Raw genomic sequence first — 15066 nt, forward strand, 5'->3', positions numbered from 1 at the left:
GTACTGTGTTATTGACCTTCAGGACACTAGACATAGTTGTCTTTACATGTCTTAAACAGCTATGATGAATCTTGGCTAATTTAGTTGTATGACCCTCAGTCACTCTCAAAAATCAAAAGCAGACACTGGCTGTAACAAAAATACCAGGATATATACACTGGTTTATAGAAAATATCCCACCTCTGTATGGCTAGATGATACACAATCTACGTTTCTCGGCTGGATAAAGCAAACCAGTGTAAAGCTGGTAAAGTTTAGATGGATGAGGATTATAATAAAGGGGATTGCAGTGACATACATGACTCTTACAGTAAGCACACATGAGTCGGCTATATGCACAAACATGTGATCCTGTTTGGTATCGGAACTTGACTTGTCTAAAATGTAAACAAACTCTTTGCTGTTGCACTGTATTCATACTATATACACTGTATATACACATACTATTTACACTATACTCCTTAATATATATATATATGTGTGTGTGTGTGTGTGTGTGTGTGTGTGTGTGTGTGTGTGTGTGTGTGTGTGTGTGTGTGTGTGTGTGTGTGTGTGTGTGTGTGTGTATAAAAAACTGCACTTTAATGCAGACTAGGACTCTCCTTGACCAGGAATGAGGAAGCTGCTTTAAGACAAACCTGTTTTACACACGTCACTCAAACACAGAAGCAGTAAACTATTTCAACCCAGTTCAGGGAAACAGAAACTTAAGTATTGTTGAGCTGTTGTGTGTTTGTGTCTCTCTGTGTTCATGAAGTAAAATGGCAGAGGCCATATTTTCTCAGGATGAGTTCATGTGTTCAGTGTGTCTGGATCTTCTGAAGGATCCAGTGACCATCCACTGTGGACACAGTTACTGTAAGACCTGTATTACAGGCCACTGGGATCAGGAGGACGAGAAGAGAGTCTACAGCTGCCCTCAGTGCAGACAGACCTTCAGTCCAAGACCTGCTTTAGGCAAAAACACCATTCTGGCTGAAGTGGTGGAGAAACTGAAGAAGACTAAACTTCCTGCTGACTGTTACGCTGGAGCTGGAGATGTGGAGTGTGACGTCTGTACTGGAAGAAAACACAAAGCCATCAAGTCCTGTCTGGTGTGTCAGGAATCTCACTGTCAAACTCATTTTGACCCTCATGAGGATGATCACTCACATAAGCCACACAAAGTGATTGATGCCACTGGACGACTGCAGGACATGATCTGTCGTAAACATGATAAAGAGCTAGAAATGTACTGTATCACTGATCAACAATGCATTTGTGTGCTATGTAAGGAATATGAACATAAAAAACACAAAACTGTATCAACTGCAGCACAGAGGACTGAGAAACAGGTATGAATTTAAAGAGATTGTTCAAGCAAAATTCTGTCTTCATTTACTCACTGCCAAGCCGTTCTAAACCAGTTTGATATACTTCTGTGGAATATAAAATATGACATTTTGAAGAATGTCTCATCTATTTTTAGTCTAAACGTTGGCGGTGAATGGGGTACAAGCATTTCAAGCTCCAAAAAGGAGACAAAGGAAGCGTAAAAGTAATCCAAACTTCAGTGATTTAAAAAATGAATAAGTGTGCTTAATTGTATTGAATGTGTACTTCAGCTCATAAAAGTATAATTTCAAAAACTGGACTTGCAAATAATATAACATTAATGAAATAAAAGACCACTTAAGAGTAGTTACAGAGAGGTCACTTTCATGATTGTTTCTTAGTACACTTGTGTTCCACAATAGACAGAAAGCCATTCAGGTTTAGAACGACACGAGGTTAAATGATGACAGAATTACAGTTTGTGTGAAATTTACCTATAACACTAATGAAATAATGCTGAATCTCTGGTTTTATATTAATTTATAATCTTTTAAAGGTGCATTGCGCAACATTTCATGTTAAAAATACCCGTTTTCTAACCCATACATGCTTAAACAATTGCCTGATGGGCTGAATGAGCCCTTCTCTGATCACTGTGATTGCCTAATCCTGTACAGTAAAATAAATAAGAGGGATTCGGGACAGGAATTTGAGACTGGGCGTGACGTCATGCGCGTTCACGCTCACCTGGCTATGTCTGGCAGGTTTGTGTATTCGCCGGCGATGCCATTCTCCGTATCAGCGAAGACAACTCGAGCGACAAAACTTTAGTCAACTTTCGACAAAAGTAGAAGATGGATTCAAAGAGACCGGCTTTTACTTCATTCCAAACCCCAACGCAAACTCCACGTAAGACAAAGAAAAGAAAACTTTTGTCTAGTGCCACCAAAAGGGCCAAATTGGAGACAGACAGGCGTGTGAATAAGACGAGAGTCAACATCAGGAAGGCTTTCAACAAATGGAGAGATCTCCGGTCTGCTCTAGGGCTCAAACGGGATCCTCAGTTGGCTTTTTTCTTGATAAAACGGTTCATGAACGTGTTTCCATAATAATACAATCATAAGTGGATATAGTAAACACATAAAACGTACTCGGTTACTAACGTAACCTCGGTTCTCTCTAGAGAGGTTCTCTCGTATTGCGTAAGTTTAGCTTACTCTACGGGAAAGATTCATCTTCTCGAGATATTGAAGCCAAAAAATTATCCTTAATTTTGTATTCATTGTCAACGCAGTGCAGCAGCTAGCAGACCTAGAGCAGGCAGTCTTGTGTGCTCATTGGCTGCCCTGCGGGCATCTGCTGCAGCCTACCAGTGAGCCCCGCGTGACGTCACGCCCAATGAAGGGCGCTCGCGCCTTCATAGCGTCATAGCCCGCCAGAATGGGCGTGGCTTAGCGTATAAAAGAAGGGGCTGTAGGCTGAATTCCCTGGTTTTCGTCGACTGAAGCGAAGTCGCTCGTGGCGCGAGCACGGCCGGTTACGCAATACTCGTTCCCTCTCTAGAGAGAACCGAGGTTACGTTAGTAACCGAGTACGTTCTCTTACGAGAGGTTCTCTCGTATTGCGTAAGTTTAGCTTACGCTACGGGAACTTTTTGTCAACGCCGTGCACGCCAAGCAACCACCCATGAGTCGCCGAGGTTTCTTGGGGAACCCAATAAGTGGAAAAAATAAGGTGGCCAGCCACGCGGGCCATCACTCGTACATAAGCACACATAGGGAATACAGAGCAGAGCACTGGTCTGTATAAGCATATAGCACATCCCTACTAGTGCAGCTCAACCAGGAGAGCTGAGTGACGTGAGAGTGGTCTGAGCATGATATATCTGGGCAGAACGCACAACTCGCTTAGACTGACAGAAGTTTAGCCTGCAGGGCGGGAACTTCTAGGTTATAGAACCTGACAAAGGTAGACGGGGAGCTCCAGCCCGCCGCTACACATATGTGGTGGATAGAAATCCCGCTGGACCACGCCCACGATGAGGCCATGCCTCTAGTGGAATGAGCCCTGATGCCCAGAGGGCATTGCAGACCTTTTGACACGTAAGCGGCCGCTATAGCGTCCACTATCCATCTGGACAGAGTCTGTTTAGAGGCAGCGAGACCTTTGGTGCGCCCACCAAACGAAACAAACAGCTGCTCCGTGCGCCTGAAAGAGGCGGAGCGCGTAGTGTAAAACCTCAGCGCCCTGACCGGGCAAAGGAGATTCACGTCTGTCTCACTGTCTGATGCTGGCAGAGCCGACAGTGAAATGACTTGCGCTCTGAAAGGAGTGCCCATCACTTTTGGAACATAGCCATGTCTAGGTTTGAGGATGACTTTGGAGTCATTCGGCCCGAACTCAAGACACGTCGCGCTGATTGACAGCGCGTGTAAGTCCCCCACACGTTTGACTGATGACAGCGCAGTCAGAAAAACGTTTTTTTTTTTTATTGATAGGTATTTTAACTCCACGGAGTCAAGTGGCTCAAATGGGAAGACTTTCAGGGCCTCGAGGACCAAGGAAAGATCCCACATAGGAACCGACGGGGGGGGGGTTGGGCGCGGCGGATTCATCCTTCTAGCTCCCCTAAGGAAGCGGATGACCAGCTCATGTCTTCCCAGTGACTGGCCGTGCGTCGATTCTGCGAACGCAGCCACGGCCGCCACATAAACTTTGAGCGTGGATGGGGACCTCCCTTTATCCATCAGCTCTTGTAGGAAAGTGAGCAGATGCGCAACCTCGCATGTCCGCGGGTCCAGATCTCTGTCGGTGCACCACTTGGAGAACACCGACCATTTAGACGCGTAGAGCCTTCTCGTGGAAGGAGCTCTAGACTGCGTGATCGTGTTCATCACTCTTTCTGGCAGGGCAACGAGTACCCGTTGATCAACCATGCGTGCAGAGACCAGCGCTCTTGACAGTTTGTCTGGGCCGTCGTTCAAATGGCCAGGCACATGTGCCGCCCTCAGCGAGCGCAGGTGCATCTGGGACCAAATAAGGATGCGTTCCGTCAGATTGCAGAGGTTTCTGGATCTGACACCGCCCTGACGGTTTACATAGGAAACCACAGACATGTTGTCCGAGCGGACGAGAACATGTTGGTTCTGTATGAACGGGAGGAAGCGCTTCAGCGCGTTCTCGACCGCTATCATTTCCAGACAGTTTATGTGAAAACACTTCTCTTGGTCTGACCACTGGCCAAAGGCCGGTCTGCCCTCGAACAGCGCGCCCCAACCCGAGTTGGACGCGTCTGTCGAATGACTTTCCGATAAGAGATGGTTCCCATCATCACTCCCTGCTGGTACCAGTCGCCTACTAACCAGGGCTGCAGAGCTGCTATGCAGGTCTGAGTCCCTCTGATTTTCTGGCCGCCAGAAACCCAGGCTCGGCGAGACGCGCGAGCATTCAACCAGCGTTGGAGCGGGCGCATGCGCAGTAGGCCCAGCTGGAGCACCGCTGCCGCTGAAGCCATACAGCCCAGCGTCCTTTGAAACGTTTTCAAAGGGAGAAAGCTGCCCTTCTGGAAAGACCCGGCTAGGCGGCAAACACGGCGCGCGCCACGTCCATGCACTTCGTAAATGTACGGGGTGCTAGAGACAGGCCGAACGGCAGGACGGTGTATTGATTGACGGGGTAATATCTGAATCTGAAAATAGGCATCCTTCAGATCTAGAGAGATAAACCAGTCCCTCGGGCGAACGTGCGCGAGGATTTTTCTGGTCGTAAGCATTTTGAACGGTCTCCTTGCAAGCACTTCGTTCAAATGTCTCAGATCTAGGATAGGTCTGAAAGCTCCGTCCTTCTTGGGTACGAGAAAATATCGGCTGAAAAAGCCCGACTCCCTCAGAGAAGGCGGTACTTTTTTTTATAGCCCCTTTGCACAGCAGTTTTGCTATTTCTGCGTGAAGTAGGTGTGCTACTTCCGCATTCACTATCGTCGCGGTCCGGGCTCGAAAGCGCGGGGGACGGCGAATGAATTGAAGTGTATAGCCCTGCTTATTGTGCTCAGAACCCATTCTGAAATCCTTGGGATAGTTTCCCACGCAGCTATGTGAGCCGCTAGGGGGCGAATGGCCTCCGGGTTCAGATCGCCGCCATTTGCGGGCTTGTGAAGCTGAGCCGGAGCCGAAAGCGCGGCGCGCGCGCTCTCGGTTGTGGGCAATGGCTACTCGCTGAAAGCCGAGACCGTCTGATTTATGTGAGGTGTCCCAATCATAAGGGATGGGGAGCAGTTTATTCTCACTTTTTCGCGCGAGCAGCGCTTTGGGCGGAAAAGCTTTCTGTAAGCGTGAGCGCGTGTGCGCGGGCACGAGACTTACAAGTGTATTTGACGCCCCGATCATAACGGATGGGGAGCGTCTTATCAATGCCCTGCGTTTTGTGATAACATTTAAACGCGCGGGCGGCGCCCGGGGGGAGGTGTGTGTTAGTAAGCGTGAACGCTCTCCGGCGGGCACGAGACTTACATTCATAAACCCCCCTGTTTTCTACTACCCCCGTTTTCCCCTCACACATAAGTGTGTAATTTACTCAAATGCCTTTCCTTTCATATATTTAAAATGACTTGCAGATTTATAACTTTATTACCTCTGAAGACATTATGACTGTAAACAAAAGATTTGTGCGGCTGATGCTCCTTTGGTTATGAACAGCTCGTGCAAGCGTGCGTGTGCGTGTGGTCCATGAGCGTGCACACCTCTGGTTGCAGTTTCGCTTGTCGCCAGAGGGGGGCATAGTTCTGCAAAAACTCAGAGACTTGCGCAATGCACCTTTAAGGAAACTAAAAATCTTTGGTTTAAAGCTACAGTATAAACTTACCATGCCAGATCTGTATCCACTTCACCAATTCTGTATTAATGTAACTTTTAAATTATGGTCTTGTGATAGAAGTTTTATGTGACATTTCCTGTTATTGGTTTTTCCTCTAGACTCAGCTGAAGGAGAAGCAGACAAAGCTCTGTCAGAGGATCCAGCAGAGAGAGTTAGATCTTCAGCAGCTGAGAGAGGCTGTGGCATCTCATAAGGTGAGTCTGGAGAAGAAGAGAAGTTTGTGAAGCCTCAGCTGGGCCATCCTCCTACAATCCCACTGAAGTCACTGTGTGATTGTGTTGTGTGTTCTAACAGCGCTCTGCACAGACAGCAGTGGAGGACAGTGAGAGGATCTTTACTGAGCTCATACGCTCCATTGAGAGAAGCCGCTCTGAGGCGACACAGCGGATCAGAGATCTAGAAAAGGATGCAGTGAGTCGAGCTGAAGGACTACTGGAGCGACTGGAGCAGGAGATCAATGATCTGAGGAGGAGAGACGCTGAGCTGGAGCAGCTTTCACACACACAAGATGACATCCATTTCCTGCAGGTAACAGAGATCTAGAAGAACAGGATCATAGAATTTAAAGATGTAATTAAATCCTACTTAAGTGGCTGAAAAACACTCTAAAGTTCAGCTACTTGCATTTAATGGTAATTGAAACTATAATACATTCAGGTAATTCCCTGAGAAGCGTGATAATGTCTGAAGTATGTATGGAACTAGTCCAATCTTGATTGGTGTTGTGTCATGACATCACATCACATGTGGCGGCGTAGTGGAAGCTATAAAGGGACACTGGCTCATAACAGCGTCAGCTTCTGATAGGTCCAAGCAAGTCGTTCTTAGGCACTCAGGAGGTCTGATAAAGGGACATAGCGTCTCGTTCCCTTTTGAGGAAAAGAGGGTTACTGTCATGACCCGAGAAGTTCCCTTTCAAGGGAACTCATGCTGCGTCGAAAGAGGACACTTTCGGGGAACGAAATACCCACTGCGCCACACTGACTAGCGCCTGTCCTGGTGTGAAGCAAGTTTGGCATCTCAAGACATGAGAACTTGAGAACCCGGTGTACAGGAGAAATCCAGGCTGTATATAAAAGTGTGCGGGGAGGCCCCAGCCAGCAGCATTGCAGACCTCTTGAAGGGAGACCCCTGATAGCAGGGCTTTAGATGATGCCACGCCTCTAGTTGAGTGGTCTCTAATCAGAAGAAGCTGAAGAAATAGCCTCCACAATTCACCTGCTAATGGTCTATTTAGATGCAGGAGAACCCTTCTTTGGTGACCCAAAACACACGAGAAGCTGGTAAATGTAAATGAAAATGTAAATGTAGCTTCTCTTGATCAGCCGACACATGTGGTGGAAAAGCCTGCAGGATCACAGACAACACTCAATGGCACCTTGGGCAAATAGCCAGGCCTATGGTGGAGAATGGCTTTCACTCTACCATGAGCAAACCCGAGGCAAGAGGGAGCAATAGACAGAGCCTACAGGTCCCCAACTCTTTTGAGGGACGTTATGGCTAGCAAGGAGGGTACCTTTAAAGATAGACATTTCTCTGACACCTCATTAATGGCTTCGAAGGGTCCCAGGGATAACCCTTCGAGAACCACTGCCAGGTCCCAAAGAGGAACCCTGGCTTGGATGACAGGCGTCATCTTATGAGCACCATGAAGAAAGTAATGATTAGTTGGTCCCCCCCATGGGGCCCTCACTTAACGGCATGTGGAAGGCAGCTATGGCCGCCACATAGACTTTAAGTGTGGATGAGGAGAGCCCATCAAAGAATCGACCATGGAGGAACTGGGCAGTTAACTGGGTCCAGCTGATGTTCTCTGCACCATAAAGTGAACACATTCCACTTTAAAGCGTAAAGTTTTTTCTTGGAAGGAGCTCTAGAGTTTAAGGTGGTCTCAACAACCTCGCATGAGAGACCAGTTGGTCCCCCTCAGGGCCGGAACCATGGCTTCCACAGCTCTGGCCGAGGGTGATGTATTGAGCCCTCGGCCTGAGATAGAAAGTCCCTCCTGATTGGAATCTGCCACGGAGGGCCTGCTAGAAGTGCTATGACGTCCAAAAACCATACTGGATGCAGGTAAGTGATATGAACAATTATACTTTGGAGATCGGTTTGGAGGTGATGAGTGGAATGGTTCTTCTTACAGGAATGGAGACACACAGGAGAGACGAGATGATGGAGATGGAGATGCTGGAGATAATGGAGATGGAGACCCTGGAGATAATGGAGACATTGGAGATAATGGAGACGCTGGAGAATCAAGGTTTGTGATATCAAGGTAAGTAGCCCTTTACGAATAAACAAGACCAGACAGTGAACTGAGATGCAGAGTGTGTCCTTATAGTGCTGGTGATGATAGTGATGATGAGGTGCAGGTGTGTGTGATTAGAACTCAGGTGAGGGAGTGTGCTGAAATTGGCTGGTGTGGATTGGATTGGCAGCCTGGCTGATCTGTAACAGTTGGTTGGTGGAGGGAGTTTTGGACGTACTCTGCCCAGTCTAAGAACTGGTTCCAAGAGTTCTGGTGGCCATGGCAGAAGGTTTGTAGGAAGCGACTGATCTCTTTGATCTTCTGCTTGGTCTGCCTGTTCGACTGCGGATGGTGAGAAGCTCCCTATTACCGACATCGTAATTACTCGAGTTTCTTGGAGTTGAAGGCACATGGATGGAGTTTGGCTGGGGTCCCCTGCTGCTGGGATAGAACCGCTCCTACCACATGGAGGCATTTACTTCCACGATGAAGGGTTTCTTGGGGTCTGGATGGACGAGGAGCGGTGCACTGGTGAATTTCTCCTTCAGATGTTGAAAGGCTTCGTTGGCAGATGGTGACCAGGTCAGAAACTTGGGGTTGTTTCTAAGGAGAGAGGATTGGTGATGGAGCTGTAGCCATGGATGAACCTTCGGTAGAAATTGGAGCTGGAGCTGGAGCTCTTTGATGGTGGATGGTGTGGGCCAGTTCTTGATGGTTTCCACCTTCCCCTCGTCCATCTGGATACCCGTGTCACTGATATGGTAATCAAGGAACTGCACTGAGGGTTGGTGGAAGGAGCATTTCTCAGCCTTGAGAAACAGGTGGAATTACCTCAGGCATTTCAGGACCTCCACAATGTGGTGGTGATGATCAGCTATGCTCCGGGAGTAGATGAGGATGTCATCAATGTATACAAAAACAAAGCGATGGAGATACTCCCGGAGCACCTCATGCATGAAATCCTGGAATACGGAGGGGGTGTTTACCAGACCATGCGGCATAACGAGGTACTCGTAGTGTCCAGAAGGGGTCACAAAGGCAGTCTTCCACTCGTCCCCCTCACGTATCCGGATGAGGTTATACGTGCGGAGGTCCAACTTGGTGAACACCTTGGCTCCACCGAGGTGTTCTAGTGCAGCTGGGACGAGGGGAAGAGGATAGAGGAATTTGGTGGTGATCTTGTTCAGGGAGCGGTAATCGATACAAGGCCACAAGCCTTCGTCCTTCTTTCCCACGAAGAAGAAATTAGAAGTAGCAGGGGACGTAGAAGGGCAGATGTAGCCTTGTTGGAGGGCCTCTTCTACATAATCCTCCATGGCCTTCTGTTCGGAGAGTGATAAAGGATAAATTTTCCCATGGGGCACTGGATCACCCAGCATGAGATCGATGGCACAGTCCAATAGCCGATGTGGAGGCAGCAGAGAGGCTCTTTTAGGGCAGGAGACGATCACTGAAGGGGGCATAGCAGGTTGGGATGTCGACCGACTGCTTATCGACGGGCTCTGAATGGAGGTGGAGTTCATGGGTAGCACCTTGGCCGGAGCTGGAGCAGGACAAGGGATCAGAGGGAAGCAGTCGGGAAAGCATTTCCTGCCCCACTTCAGGACTTCACCGGTTCTGCAGGAGATGATGGGATCATGCTGCACTAGCCACGAACACCCTAGGATCACCTCATTTGTGGAATTCTCCAGAACCAGGAGATGGATGGTTTCTACGTGGAGTTGACCAACACATAGTTGGATGGGACCGGCGCTGTAGCGAACATATTTGCGTTTTAAGTATATTATTTCCATAAATTATGTTTTATATACAAAGTTTCGGGAGGAGCACTTTCAGATAATTAACACAAGTGGAGAGCACTCAGCAATCAACGATAAGAGGTGTATATATATATTCAGTAGTCTCACCTCAATTCATTGACAGTTTAGCAGCATCCCTCCACCACCCCTTCTCCACACTTCTAGTCCTAACCATTTACATACGGGGGGAGCCCTCCCCCTGGACAGCACGCCAAATACGCATTAAATTTGACTCCCTCTAGGTAAGTGTGAACTCGTGAATACGTATATTTTAAAAGTGTGCCAAAGTGTACTGGCAAACACTGCTGGATTGAGCTGAGTTACTGAAGATAAATCAAGTCAACAAGAGCGGCAGAGATCTTATGTAGATAGTAGTGCAGGTTATTGAGTGAAGTGTGGAGCTGATGAGTTTTGGATTCTTTTTTCTGTAGAGTTTCCAGTCTGTCTCAGCACCTCCTGAATCTACAGATGATGTTCCCTTCAGTTCTCTCTCCTCTTTTGAAGGCGTGAGAGAATCTGTCCATCAGCTGAAAGTCAAACTGGAGGATTTCTGCAAAGAGGAGCTCAAGAAGATCTCTGACAGAGGTAAAGTCCTGGGCCTCGTTTATAAACACTTGCTTAGAATGATCCTAAATGTGAATGTTCCTTCAATTTAGAAAAACATCTACAGTATAAGGACAAAAAATGTTTGCAAATGCATTCCACTTTATAAATTACATTTCACCTAAAATGCAAATGGAATGTGAACAAGCGCATCAATTTCACCTACAGAATGGTCACAAAAATCCCTTGATGGTTCAGATGTTTGGCATTCATCATCATGGACAAGCATATGTATACACTATATTGCCAAAAGTATTGAGACACCCCTCCAAATCATTGAATTCAGGTGTTCCAATCTCTTCCATGGCCACAATTGTATAAAGCTCTTAGGCATGCAGACTGCTTCTACAAACATTTTTGAAAGAATGGGTCGCTCTCAGGAGCTCAGTGAATTCAAGCGTGGTACCGTGATAGGCTGCCACCTGTGCAAAGTCCAATCGTGAAATTTCCTTGTGTTCTCTGGAGTTCCGAATCACGCTTCTCTGTCTTGAAATTCGATGGACGAGTACTTGCCTGATTGTATTGTGCCAAGTGTAAAGTTTGGTGAAGGGAGTATTATAGTGTGGGGTTGTTTTTCAGGGGTTGGGCATGGACCCTTAGTTCCAGTGAAAGGAACTCTAAATGCTACAGCATACCAAGACATTTTGGACAATTTCATGCTCCCAACTTTGTGGGAACAGTTTGGGGATGGTCCCTTCCTGCTACAACATGACTGTGCACCAGTGCACAAAGCAAGGTCCATAAAGACATGGATGAAGAGTTTGGTGTGGAGGAACTTGACTGGCCTGCAAAGACTCCTGACCTCAACCCGATGGAACACCTTTGGGATGAATTAAGGCTCGTACACACCGGGACGAATATCGGTGCGCGTTATTCGCCAGCGTTTTTCAACACGTTTTTTGTGTTCACACCCAAGCGATTTTCGCTGACGATGAGCCGAGTGAACATGCACATTCATTCCCTGACATTAGATGGCGCCTATTTGCTCTGCAATACCACTCCATAACAGTTCTCTTTTATCAAGATTTTTGTAGTCTCTGTCGCATTTGTCATATAGTTCTTTATGTTCCGACACCAACGAGACCAGCAGCTCTACATTCATCTTGCCTTGCATCTACACTACCCGGCAGTGTAGACGCTACTTGGCGTATATCTTCTTCGCTGTTACGTATGTGTGCTCGGCAAGACCGTTTTGTGTTTGAGCGCCCCCAAGTTGTGTTTTACTGTAACTTCAGAAGCTCCAGACACGTGAGCAAAAGCGCCAATCTCATTGGTCGGATGGTTTTTGACGCGGCGCGTCAAACTAAAAAAACGAAGCGAGGTGTTTTAAAAAAAATTACGCTTTTACGCGTGGCGTTTTTCGCGTCATGTGTGCACACTCACATTGGCGCCCTTTGTTTAGTCATGAGGCGTTAAACGTCGGGGAATATTTTGCGTGAAATTCGTCCCGGTGTGAAAAGGTCTTTAGAGTGGAGACTGCGAGCCAGGCCTTCTCGTCCAACATCAGTGCCTGACCTCACAAATGCGCTTCTAGAAGAATGGTCAAAAATTAACAATGGTCCCATAAACACACTCTTAAAGGACATCTTTCAATTTAATTGTATAACTTAATTTATACAGAATCTTGCATGAAAATGTCAAATTAAAAAGACATACATAAGAATACATATGTTTTACAACACCCACAGGCAGAAATTCAGGAAAAAGTGTACCTATTCTAAGCTAGGCTCAAAAAACCGCCCTTTTCCAGAGAACGCGTCATATGACGCAACGACAGGCAAACAAATAGGCATTGCTGCCCTGGTTCTCAGTGTGGGTTTACGTAGTCTGAGAGGTGGTACAGAAAATAGAGCTTGTAGTTATCGTTATAACGTTAGTTGAGTTGGTTTGAATTGTCACAATGGTGAATTCTTGTGTTTGTTTTGGATGCAACCACTCCAACTTGTCTGGTCATCGGGTCCACCGATTTCCAAACAAGAAACACAAAGATTTCCGTGCTTGGATTCGTTTCGTCGCAGGCAAAGAGAATCAATTTCTCTGCCTCCTCGGTGACAAGACACACGGTGGTATGTGAAAAACACTTCACACCGGATAGGAACGGGCGGTAATGGTCAGAAATTCGGCGGGAACGGGTGGTAATGGTCAGAAATTCGGCGGGTGCGGGCGGGAACGGGTGGTAATGGTCAGAAATTCAGTGGGCGGAAATGGTCAGAAATTCGGCGGGCAGGAACGGGTGGTAATGGCATTTATCTGCATGCCTTACACCCAGTCCACATGAAAATAAAAGCTCCTTGTAACAATGACTATATTTACATGAACAGCATATTACCGTCCTAACGGGAACACTAACTGCTTTCATACACATACTCCGCAGTACATGCGAGCTCATTTACATAATGTCCGTCAAAAATACTATGGGAGTAGTATAACAGCCGGCTAAGTTCGGAAAATCTGGGATCTAAATTAAACATTTTAAGACGCATGTTGCTAGCATAGATGGTGACAATATACATGGATGCTTGAAAAACAACAAAGTCGACAGCAATATTGCTAAATATGATTTATTAAAGATACTGCAATGTGATAAACATGGAGACAACGTTAGCCACAATTAGCTAGCTATAGCCTGTGGTCACTCACCAAGACACCTGCCCAATTCTCCACCGATTCTCCTCACAACACAACTCTATCTCTCTCCTCTGTCCATTTACCCTTCCCCTTAACTCTGCCTGACCCCTCTCTCGCCTAGGTGGCTCATAATTATATGGCAATGGCCCATCGGAAGAGTTGACATGAACTCCTACTGCAACCTCTTCAATGTCTGACTCCATTACGAAGAGATGAGATTTACCGGCTGTTGCGTCACGTCCGATCAGAGCGTTTTTGACAGCGGAAGTAATTTTACTCACAATTTCTTTTAAAAAACTTTTTTAATGCACATTTATGATTAATTTCTTCACGCAAATCGAGTTCCTACACCATTTATCTACACATCTTTTCACAGGGATCTTCAACTTGAAAGATGGGCTTTAAACCTTGTGGAAAGCCTTCTCAAAAGAGTTGAAGCTCTTATAGCTGCAAAGGGTGAGCCAGCTCCATATTAAACCCTACGGATTAAGAATGGGATGTCATTAAAGTTCATGTGCATGTAAAGGCAGACATCCCAAAACATTTGGCAATATAGTTTATATATTGATGTAGGATGAAATCTATGGAATTATTATTATTATTTTTAATTTTTTTGGAGTTTTATAAATAAGGCCCCCTGGAGATTCATTTGCTCTCAGAAATGAGTCCAACATCATCTAAAATAATGAAGAACATTACATTAGAAATGTCTTAGAAATTGATCAATTTTATCTTCACATTTCTCTTCACATTGCTCATGTCTGTTTATTTCCACAGTCACATTCACCAACATAACCAGGACGCCAGGAACCAGGAACGACTTCCTAAAATGTAAGTGACTAAGAAAACTAGCAGACAAACTCACTGAGTGTGTTCATGTTCTTCCTGTAGAAGCTGAAAGAAATCATGATTTATGAGTTTAATAATTGATCATGTGAATGATGATGCACACAGGATATCTGGTCAGTTGTACCGAGACACTGCTGACACACTGAACATTTAGTCATGAAGAGTTCAGCTACATTAAAAGATCAGACAGATTCATAATTCCTGATTCTGATGTGTTTTTTTTCTCCGTCAGATTCCAATCAGCTCACTTTGGATCTGAACACAATGAATAAACGCCTCAGTCTGTCTGAGAGGAACAGAGTGATTACTAACACTGACACAGAGCAGTCGTATCCTGATCATCCAGACAGATTTGATGGATATCTGCAGGTGTTGTGTAGAGAGAGTGTGAGTGGACGCTGTTACTGGGAGATTGAGTGGAGTGGAAATAATGGTGTGTATATATCAGTGTCATATAAGAGCATCAGCAGAAAGGGACGGGGTATTGAGTGTGTGTTTGGAGGGAATGATCAGTCCTGGAGTTTGTACTGCACTCCCTCCAGTTACTCATTCAGACACAATAAGAAAGCGACTGATCTTCCTGCAGTGTCGCTCAGCCGTAGAATAGGAGTGTACGTGGATCACAGTGCAGGAACTCTCTCCTTCTACAGCGTCTCTGACACAATGAGCCTCATACACACAGTCCAGACCACATTCACTCAGCCACTCTATCCTGGGTTTTATATTTATAAATCATCAGTGAAACTGTGTTGA

General features: G+C 46.2%; 1 protein-coding gene across 1 annotated transcript; it reads left to right on the forward strand.

Annotated features, from left to right (window-relative positions):
- The first annotated feature begins 716 nt into the window (after positions 1-716).
- Positions 717-15066, forward strand: LOC130094671 (tripartite motif-containing protein 16-like). The gene is made up of 6 exons (XM_056261083.1): positions 717-1334; positions 6285-6380; positions 6481-6714; positions 10665-10818; positions 14242-14295; positions 14546-15066. The coding sequence occupies exons 1-6, from the start codon at positions 762-764 to the stop codon at positions 15064-15066; spliced, it is 1632 nt and encodes a 543-aa protein (XP_056117058.1). The 5' UTR covers positions 717-761.

Source organism: Rhinichthys klamathensis, unplaced genomic scaffold (assembly GCF_029890125.1).
Source record: "Rhinichthys klamathensis goyatoka isolate OS25496 unplaced genomic scaffold, OSU_Roscu_1.1 h1tg000009l_1, whole genome shotgun sequence".
Taxonomy (NCBI): Eukaryota; Metazoa; Chordata; class Actinopteri; order Cypriniformes; family Leuciscidae; genus Rhinichthys; species Rhinichthys klamathensis.

Coding starts and splice junctions, on each gene's coding strand:
- LOC130094671 (XM_056261083.1), top strand. CDS start 762: ATGGCAGAGGCCATATTTTCTCAGGATGAGTTCATGTGTTCAGTGTGT. Junction 6,381..6,480: donor AGGCTGTGGCATCTCATAAG/GTGAGTCTGGAG, acceptor GTGTTCTAACAG/CGCTCTGCACAGACAGCAGT. Junction 14,296..14,545: donor CAGGAACGACTTCCTAAAAT/GTAAGTGACTAA, acceptor TTTCTCCGTCAG/ATTCCAATCAGCTCACTTTG.